The 10,534-nt window shown below is 42.5% G+C and overlaps 2 protein-coding genes across 2 annotated transcripts in view; both read right to left on the bottom strand.

The window, feature by feature from the left end:
- The window catches only part of LOC104939415 (cysteinyl leukotriene receptor 1-like), a 12,667-nt gene extending 5,566 nt beyond the window's left edge, over positions 1 to 7,101 (bottom strand). The window contains exon 1 of the mRNA XM_027287527.1: positions 6,900 to 7,101. Within this exon, the coding sequence (XP_027143328.1) occupies positions 6,900 to 6,906 (7 nt within the window). The 5' untranslated portion in view covers positions 6,907 to 7,101. The remainder of the gene's footprint in view (positions 1 to 6,899) is intronic.
- A 1,222-nt stretch (positions 7,102 to 8,323) lies between these two features.
- LOC104934326 (PRELI domain-containing protein 1, mitochondrial-like) overlaps positions 8,324 to 10,534 on the bottom strand; it is a 2,877-nt gene continuing 666 nt past the window's right edge. The window contains exons 2-6 of the mRNA XM_010749963.3: positions 10,358 to 10,492; positions 9,782 to 10,007; positions 9,575 to 9,685; positions 9,274 to 9,352; positions 8,324 to 8,486 (exon numbers count right to left, since the gene is read on the bottom strand). Coding sequence (XP_010748265.2) covers positions 8,380 to 8,486; positions 9,274 to 9,352; positions 9,575 to 9,685; positions 9,782 to 10,007; positions 10,358 to 10,449 — 615 coding nt within the window. The 5' untranslated portion in view covers positions 10,450 to 10,492 and the 3' untranslated portion in view covers positions 8,324 to 8,379. The remainder of the gene's footprint in view (positions 8,487 to 9,273; positions 9,353 to 9,574; positions 9,686 to 9,781; positions 10,008 to 10,357; positions 10,493 to 10,534) is intronic.

Raw genomic sequence — 10,534 nt, 5'->3', positions numbered from 1 at the left:
CATTGGTCTAACAACTAAGTAAGGTTGGTCGAACACAAAAATAACGGTGGTCTAACACAAGTAACGTTGGTCTAACATTAAAGAGTAACGTTGTCTCTACATTACAGTAACGTTGGGTCGACACTACAGTAGCGTTGGTCTGACACTAAAGTAACGTTGGTCTAAACATAAAGTAACGTGCGCCTAACACTAAAGTAACGTTGGTCTAAACACTACAGTTAACGTTTGGTCTGACACTAAAGGAACGTTGGTCTAACATTAGAAGTAACGTTCTCTAACACTAAAGAATGTTGTCTGACACTAAGTAACGTTGGTCGGACACTAAAGTAACGTGAGGTCTGACCACTAAAGTAACGTTGGTCCTACAAACTACAGTACGTTGGTGCTGCACGAAGTAACGTTGGTCTAAAAACACTAAAGTAATTTGGTCTGACACGAAAGTAACGTTGGTCTGACACTACGTACGTTGGTCCTGACACTAAATTAACGTTTGTCTGACACTAAAGGTAACGTGTGGTCTAACATTAAAGTAACGTGGTCTAACAGTAAACAAGTTGGTTAAAATACGTAGTTAACGTAGTAAGTGTCTGACAAAAGTGATTGGGTCATTAAAGTCATTGGTCTAACATAAGTAACGTCTGGTCTGACATTAAAGTAAGCATTGGTCTAAATTAAAGTAACGTTGGTCTAAAGTAAGGTACGGTCTAAAAAAGTTGAACATAGTATTAGTCTAACAAGTAACGATTGGTCTGACTAAGAATAACGGTGGAGGCATGGTCTAAGTAAAGACGTTGGTCTGACACGATAAGGTAACGGTGGTCTAACATTAAAGAAGCGTGCTGGTCTCACATAAGAGTAACGTTGGTCTAACATTAACGTTGGTCGGACATAAAGTAACGTTGGTCGAACTAAAGTAAATGTTCTGACAAAGTACGCTGTCTAACATTAAAGTACGTGGTCTAACATTAAAGTACGTTGGTCTACATTAAAGTAACGTTGGTCTAACATTAATAACGTTGTCTAAAGTAACGTTGGTCTAACAGTACTTGGTCCTGACACAAAGTAAGTTGGTCTACACTAAAGTAACGTTGGTCACATTAAAAGTAACGTTGGTCTATAACATTAAAGAACGTTGGTCTACGAAAGTAACGTTGGTCTAACATTAAAGTAACGTTGGTCTAACATTACGTTGGTCTAAAGTAACGTTGGTCTAACATAAAAATACGCTTGGTCTAACAGACGTATGTTTGGTCTGACTAAAGTAACGTTGTGGTCCTATTTAACATAAAGTAACGCTGGTCTGACACAAAGTAACGTGGTCTGACACAAATAAAGATGTTGTCTAACATAAAGTAACGTTGGTCTACACTAAGTACGTTGGTCTAACATTAAAATAACGTGGTCTCCAACAAAGATAGTTGCTGACACAAAGTACGCTTGGTCCGAATAAAGTACAGCTTGGTTCTAACATTTAAAGTTAAACGTTGGTCTCGACATCAAAGTAACGCTGGTCTAACATAAAATCGTTGGTCTAACATAAACGTGTTAAATTAAAGTATGTGTCTAACATTAAAGTAACGGGGGCTTGGTCTAACATTCCGTAACAGGTTACCATAAGTACGCTGGTCTACTAACATAAAGTAACGCTGGTCTAACATTAAAGTAACGTTGGTCTAACATAAAGTAAAGTTGGCTAACATTAAAGTACCGTTGGTCTCTATCATTAACAGTAACGTTGGTCCTGAGGACACTAAAGTAACGTTGGTCTGACACTAAAGTAACGTTGGTCTACATTAAAGTAAACGGTGGTCTGACACTACAGTAACGTTGGTCTGAACGAAGTAACGTTGGTCTGACACAGGAAAGTAACGTTGGTCTAACACTAAAGTACGTGGTCTGACACTAAGGTAACGTTGGTCTGCACTAGTAACGTTGGGCTGACACTAAAGTAACGTTGGTCTAAACAGCTAAAGTAACGTTGGTCTGACACTAAAGTAAACGGTGGTCTGACACTAAATGTAAAACGTTGGTCTGACACTAAAGTAACGTTGGTCTGACACTAAAGTAACGTGGGCTAAACACTAAAGGAGGAACGTTGGGTCCCAACACTAAAGGAACGGCGGTCTAACATTAAAGTAACGTTGGTCGAACACTAAGTAACGTTGGTCTAATAACGGTCTAACAATAAAGTTAACGTGGGTCTAACAACTAAAGTAACGTGGTCTAACACGAAGTAACGTTGGTGGCTAACACTAAAGTAACGTTGGTCAACAATAAAGTAACGTTTGGTCTAAAGTAACGGTTAACACTAAAGGTAACGTGGTCTAACACTAAATAACGTTGGTCTAAAGTAACGGTCATAAAACTAAAGTAACGTTGGGCTAACCTAAAGTACGTGGTGAACACAAAGTAACTTGGTCTACACTAAAGTAACGTTGGTCCTTAACACTAAAGTAACTTGGGTCTAAAGTAACGTGCCTTAAACACTAAAGTAACGTTGGTCTAACATAAAGTAAGTTGGTCTAACACTAAAGTAACGTTGGTCTAACACAAAGTAACGTTGTTCTAACACGAAAGTAACGTTGTTCAAACACTACAGTAACGTTGGTCTAACTCTACAGTAACTTGGGTCCTAACACAAAGTACGTTGGTCTAAAACCTACAGTACGTTGGGCTAACAACTACAGTAAGTTGGTCTAACAAACTAAAGAAACGTTGGTTTAACACTAAAGTAACGTTGGGTCTGACACTACAGTAACGTTGGTCTGACACAAGTAAAAGTGGTCCTACATTAAATAAACGTGGGTCGAAACACTAAAGTAACGTTGGTCTGACACTAAGTAACGCTGGTCTGACAATAAAGTCAACGCTTGTCTATAGACCTTGATAAGTAACTGCTGGTCTAAACATGAAAGTAACGCTGTCTAACATTAAAGTAAAAGGAAATTAAAATAACCTCGTGTCTAAACATTAAAGAGTACTGTGGGTCTAACATAAGTAACGTGCTGTCTAACATTAAAGAGAACACTTGGTCTACAAATTAAAGTAGCCTTGATCTAACCTAAAGTAAGCGTGGTTCCTAACATCTAAGTAAGTTTGGTAGAGGTTGGTAGTTGTGGATTTATTGATGACAGTCAGTCCTTGGTCATGTGACTCAGTTACGGGTGTTGTTCAACGGACACGTCCTGAAATTGTTTAAATGTTGCTAAAGGACAGCGCGGGAGGCGTTAGGTTCAATTCAAATGAGAATAGGTTAGTTTGGAACGTTCTGGCAACGCTAACAGAAACACGAGCTACTTAAGTATGATATGGTTGTTTGCATTTTGTCTGAATGTTAGTTTACGGTTTATATATTGATACTGATCAGGTGTTATATCAAGCTGATCGTGACAGTTCGCTAAATTTTTTTTTAAATTACTTTAGAAAAATGTAGCGTAGATGACGTTAGTAATGTTAAGGTAACGTAATTAACCTTAAGATAATGTTAATGTAACATGAAACAGCGGCAGTGATTTTCAGGTTATTCTGTCTGTTCTGTTACTCTCTATAGCGCACCATGGACGACTCTCGGCCAATCAGATCACTCGGTCTGAACACCTGACATCATCATCAGAGAAAGGGAACGGTTATAAAGTTAATCGACAGTTAACGAATCAAGGGTCAGCAGACAGTTTCAGGGTTTTGTGCTGGCCGAGCTTGTGGAACATGTGAGGCATCTTGTACCTGTACCTCAGGTGAGTCAAACTTTACTGAACATGCGCAGTGACAGGCCTCCGTCATCAGCTAAACAGGCTAAAACGCATTTAGCGCAGTGAGCTAGCTAAGTTAGCTCAACTGACAACCACAACACCTGCGCTCAGAGTCCAGAAACCGGTACCGGGCAGGAACCGGTTTCGACCGTGGACCGACACTTTGAGGGATGTACGAAAAGAGAACTTTAAAAATATTATCGAAAACACAAACTTTTTTTTGTGTCGGAGGCGCTGGAAATTTTCAAACCGACCAACTGTCATTAAACGTCACTCCGGCCGACTAACGGCTCTCTGCGGCGCACAGGTGAGCCCGCTGGCCCAGGTGAGTCCGGACATACGTACTCGTAGGTCCTGAAGAGCTCGGGTGTGAGCGTGCAGAGAAGACCGCCGCGTCCCGGCGCAGGTCGCGCCGGGTTTTCTGTCGGATGAAGCTTTTCTGGGGAGAAGCGGCATCACTGACTCCGCGTCACCGGCAGCACTTTGGGGAAAAAAGGAGGGAAACCGGGTCACAAAGGACAACCTTACACACAAACTGGGACACAAACGATCCAAAGTCACCGGCCATCAGAACCAGGAGCCCGGAGCTGAGAGCAGCGGAGGCAGGGACAGAGCAGAACAACCGAGGAGCGCGGCGGGTCGTTTGTTAGAGTCGGGATAATCTGCCCCATGGTGAGGCTGTTCGCGGTCTGAGAGGACGAACTCTCCGTTTGGAGCTCCGACAAATACACAAACGCCGCCCGGTTCTCCACGCCTCAACACACACAACACACAACAAAGTGGACTCTGACGGACTTTTTACCGATTTGTGTAACGATTAACCGATAATCCGCGGTCCGGACTGAAGGAGAAGTCCCGGGCTCGGAGCGCACTGGCGGCTTGTGACCAAGTTTTCAATCCCACTTCACGGACACACAACAAGCTCGGAAACGTAGTGTTCGATGTAGCGCTGAAGGGACCTGTTTGTAATGTTGTTGTAATGTTGTTGTAAAAATGTTGTGTTGCGTGGACTGCAGTAGTACTGAATGAGTTTTTATTCATCATGTTAACATTCAAACAGAGCGCTGATGACAGAAATACACTTCATCAACATGGTAATTGAGTTTATTAGTACAAGGATTTAAATTTCAGAAACACTTTGTTTCTCTGATTGAAGATCAACGACGTTTCCTGTCCGGATGGTTAACCACGTGAACCGTTTACCTGATTCTACGTCACCCTTGCGGAATAAACGTTCAAGGAGTGTCTGTCAATTTTCTCAGGTTTCCAGAGCTTTTCCGAGTCGAAGTGTGCATCCCGCTCAACGCACCACCCGAGTGAGTAAAAGGCGGGCTTCAATGTCGTCTCCGCGTCGATTGTCGGGGCCGCGGCCTGCCGCTCCTCCACTGTTAGCCCAATGGTTGCCGCCTCGGAAACGCGAGTGTCGGCTGAACGCGTGGTGACGAAATGGGAGGGAAGGGGAAAGGAAGTGATGACGGAGAGTGAGAACAGCAGGAGTGATACGTCAAAACACACACCACGACACCGGGATTTCCCATCATGCCTGATCAACTTCGCTTCTATGAGAACAACAACGGAACTGTCCTCGCCGTCACGTTTCTGTTACTGGCTGGCGCATCTAACCCTGGTGGTTCTGGAGAAGTTGGATTTGATGGTCAGTTTGTGGCGTGATCATGTTTGGGTATAGTTTACTTTAGACCACAGCCCGGCTTTCAAAGGAATGAACGTCAGTTAAGTCATTAATTCAACACGCTGCAGGACAAACACAAGAGGAAGACGTGCAGCAATATGCACATAGAGTATTTATTCATTATTTTTCATCAGTCAAACAGAGCTTAGGAAACACAGTCTGAGGTAAACAGGTAATAGCAGATTCAGATCCAATTTAGAAATTCCACGAGGAGTCAAAAGTACAGGAAGTGGAACAGGCTGCCTCTCTGTCAAACAAAAAATATAACGGCTGTATAAAAAACAATAACAACATCGAGCACTGGCAACAAAGGCAAATTACCCTAACATTAAAGTAACGCTGGTCTAACATTAAAGTAACGCTGGTCTAACATTAAAGTAACGTTAGTCTAACATTAAAGTAACGCTGGTCTAACATTAAAGTAACACTGGTCTAACATTAAAGTAACGTTGGTCTAACATTAAAGTAACATTGGTCTAACATTAAAGTAATGTTGGTCTAACATTAAAGTAATGTTGGTCTAACATTAAAGTAACGCTGGTCTAACATTAAAGTAACGCTGGTCTAACATTAAAGTAACGCTGGTCTAACATTAAAGTAACGCTGGTCTAACATTAAAGTAACGCTGGTCTAACATTAAAGTAACGTTGGTCTAACATTAAAGTAACGCTGGTCTAACATTAAAGTAACGCTGATCTAACATTAAAGTAACACTGGTCTAACATTAAAGTAACGCTGGTCTAACATTAAAGTAATGTTGGTAGAGAGTTTGATAAGGTTGTCTGAATGTTAGTTATTGGTTAGAGGAATGGTTGAACACTGAGACGGCGTCACAGCTGATCACCATGGTCTGTCGTTTGATTGGCTCTTCAGACGATCGGGTTCATTTAGTTTGTGGTGTGAGTTCTTACAAGCATCCACAGTATTTCACTGATCTGAGCATGTTTGTGATGACCGCTCATTCTGTAGTATTTATGATCGAGGTTCTTGCTGAACGTTTGACCTTTCTCTCTCTGAGAGGTGAAACTAATTAAGCTGAGTAAGTTATGGAAGACAACGATAGAAGGACATTTTCAGAAAGTTTGTTTGTTTTCCTGTGGGCATAAAAGCTGGCCCGGGAGAAGAGGGATGGAGATTCGGAAGGGATCTGATCAGGGTATGCATCCCAAACTCACTTGTTTCTTTGAATAAAGTCCTAATTATTCAAGTCAAGACGAGTTGCAGATCAGAGCGACTTGGGCAGCCACAAAAAAATCACAAGTCTGATTAAATGAATATAAAGAGAATAAAAACCTGAAGGCGTCTGTAGAAGTTTAGATTTAAGATCAACAACATGTACGACCACGAGACTAAAGCTCAATGTCCAACAAACCATTTAAGGCCTTGAATTTTGAGAATGTAGTCCAAGACTTTTCCAGGATGTTCTGTTAGTGAGTTATATTTTGAAAGTCATCACTCACCGTTCATCCTGTCACAGCTTCATGTCTCCGTCAGCAGTGTGTCCGTCTGTGCTCCGTCTCTCTGCTCTTATTTCCGTCCGGTATTCAAATCCTGCAGCGAGTCGGTTTGTGGGTGTGTTCGAGTTCCAGGGAAGAAGAAGGCACACTCACACACACACACACACACACACACACACACACACACACAGGCAGAAAGCCAATTCCTTGCTGATGAACTCTGAACACGGATATAAACACACACACACACACACACACACACACACACACATTTAAGTCAAAGAGTTTGAGACTAAGACGCGTGTGGCTTCACTGTCTAAGGGGGAGCGTCTTTCAGACCCGAGCTCGTCGAGCGTGCGGTAACTCCACATCCAGGTTTTCAGACCCTCTGTGGGAAACTCTGTTCTGCCCGTAACGTCATGGCCCAACCTGTCCGACAGGTGTGCACATGAGCTCTTCATGCATGTCTGCTGTGTTTTGTGACAACGTGACTTCAAATGTGGGACGACGAAATGAAACCAAAGTGATGTTGTCAAGGTCTGAAGGTTGGCTTTGATTCATTTCATGATTTCTTAATAAGCAGACGTGCTCTGAGTCAGCGGCTGCAGCAGCAGCAGAGCCAAGCCACACAAAAGATCAAAACACAAATTCATCAGAAAATAAAGCTCAGTGGACTTCATGGAATGACCGTTGTCATTTTATCGGGAAGACGGAAATATCAAGAGAATATGAGAAGAAGAGGCTGTGTTTTCATGAGGAGGTCATGGTCGTTGGTTTGGAGGTCCCTCTGATGCTGTGTGACATGTGTTACTAATATGTTAGTAACATGTTAGTAACATGTTAGTAACGTACAGGTGGAGACGTGTGTACACATTTATTGTGATGAAGCTGAGATTTCAAAAGTCAAACTAACAGAACAAAAAGCCGATCAGCACCTCAAAATACCTGAAATCAAATCAGAGCAGAACTTTTTCCACCACTAGAGGGCGACACCTACCCGTCTACTGCTTCAAGGCTCAAGGATTTAGATAGTGATTAATTATAATAACAGAATAGAACACATAGTACAGCTCTGACCGGATGATGCATGATGCAGAATGTTCTGATCCAAAAACACAAAGATTTAAAATTCATTGCAGGCGACAGTTCCCAAATATGAATGAAACAATAATAAATGAAAACTAATTTCTTTGCATAAAAATATAAAAATCGTTAAACATCAGACAATAACTTACAGATCTAGTAAAATCTAAATTAACTCAATTAAATCGGATTTCAAATAATAGATTTCTGACTTATTTGAACTTTTATTATATTTTAAATAACAAACGTCACGTGTTAAAGTAAAAACTACAGAACCATCCAGTAAAGAGGTTTAAATCAGTCCCAAGGAATCCTGGGAAGGATTGTAGTTCAGACGACGGCTCTTCACGAAGCGACCAATCACAGCTGGGACTTGACTTGTTGCCCCGCCCCCTTACGCTCAGACAAACTGCTTGGGCTTCTGGGTGGGCGTGGTCTGTGGGGGGAGGGGCTTGTGCTTCTCTGACGACTCTCTGTGGTCACCATGGAGATGAGAGGGCGCCTCATCTGCGAACAAACAGGCACCTTAAACGGAATTCCGACGCTACCTGAACGCTACGTTAAACTCAAAGTCGTCCAGGATATCGATGTGTTTCAGACGCCAAACTACACCGTGCAGTATTAATCTAACAGTATTAATCTACCGAGCTAAAGCACTGACTCCGAGGACTACACAGAACTGATTCCAGATGCTCGTTAGCCTGGTTATCTAACGACCTCTTTAACAGGCCTCAGGGTGTAAATTTAGACCTTCGTCTCTCACAGCTTCTTCATGTGTTCTTCAGGTGTTCCCCAGGGCCCAATACTTCATCAATACTCCACTTTTATTCCACATGTTCTTCATGCTGTTAATAACGCCAATGTTCATTTATATGCTGATGATACAGTCTTGTATGTCTCAGGGCCTTCGTCGTTTGGTTGGAAGGGCTCACCTTGACAACAGCTGGGACCATCCTGGAGCAGGTTATGGTTTATGAATACTTCTAAATCTGTCACCGTGTTGCAGTTGAAAATCAAGGCAAAACTTTGTTTACTGTATAGAAATTGTTTATTTTCTATATCACCAAAAATACTAGATATTAAGCTAGATATTTTTGTAAATATTATACGCTGTCATGAAAATATTTTCCACTGCTACGCTGATGATACTCAGCTCTATGTGCCCAAGTCTGCTTCTAAATCCTTGTTTTATAGAAAATCTCAGATCATACAACACAAATCTTCCTTTAATTGGTTTGTATCTATTAAGCTAGTGCACTAACAAGTGTAGTACAAATGCTTGAGTGTGTCTTACTCTGTATCTTGGACAGTGCGTACTCCAGCCCCTTCATGGCTTTGTCCTGGTTGCTTTTAAACCTGGCCAGACCAAACTCCTGAAAGAGAGACTCAAAGAGTTGAGTTCCATTCAGTGAATTTGTGTCTCTAAAGGAGGCGGAGTGATTTTAACATTAGGTGATTGTGAGAAAGTCAAAAGCTTAGACACTAACATGCTAACACCAACATACAGCTGGCTTCAGAAAGGTCCTGCTATTCTTACAAACGAACACAGATTCCCTCTGAACCGGGCTTTAGATAGAAAGAGGTATTACGTAAACCTGTATGGGCCGGGCCAGGCCGTAGACAGCCGAGGAGATACAGGCCCCCCTCCTCAGTTTGGTCCATGGCTGACTGTGGTCCTCCTCAAACGAACAGCGCTCGACCACCATCTGAGACACAGTACGTAATGATCATGACACGGCGGCCACCCTGTTATCCAACATCATTCTGCATTATATATAGTATGATACAGGTTATGCTGTTACCATCAGAGTGTTGTGGTTCAGGTTCCAGGTCTTGGTGGTAAACGTGTGTGTGTGCAGGTCGACGATGGAGTCCTCCAGGACGTAGCCCGCCCGGGCCATGTGAGTGAGGAAGATGCACTCCGCCCAGCCCGGCAGCCGGTTGGTCTTGGTCAGCAGTCGCCGCGACAACAGGTGGTTGCTGGGGGTGACCCCGCGGTACAGGACGTCCTCGGTGAGGACGTGAGCGCTGATAGACAGAAACACACAGATTATATATACGTGTGTGTGTGTGTGTGTGTGTGTCTGCCTTTGTGGGGACTTTGTGAGAACTTCTGCTTCCTGGCAGTGAGGACGTTTCACAAAGTGGAGACATTTTTAAAAATAATTTGGGAAATTCAGGATATTTTTGGTCATTTATTTTAAGTTAATTTAAATGATTTATTCATATAGCATAACAACATGGACTGACTTTTGTTCATAATGTAGAAAGAATACGCTTCATTTTTGAGATGAGGTGATTCCAGTGAAAGTCCACTTGTCTTGTTTTGGGCATTTTTTGGTTTCTCCAACATTCAGCATCCAAATAAAACCTGTTACCTGTACAGGTTTGGGTAGCGCTGCCAGAAGGCGGCCAGAACCTGATGCCATGGACTCTTAATGTCGACCTCGCTGTGGAAATACCTTCCCATGCCTTCACACAAACACACAGCTCACGGCCGACTCATTTAGGATCTGTAGGAAAAGGACAACCAGTCATATTTTGTCAATGTATTC

This window comes from Larimichthys crocea, chromosome XIV (assembly GCF_000972845.2).
Source record: "Larimichthys crocea isolate SSNF chromosome XIV, L_crocea_2.0, whole genome shotgun sequence".
NCBI lineage: Eukaryota > Metazoa > Chordata > Actinopteri > Sciaenidae > Larimichthys > Larimichthys crocea.
The sequence above is the reverse complement of the archived record's forward strand: the minus strand, read 5'-3'. Positions and strand labels throughout refer to the sequence as shown.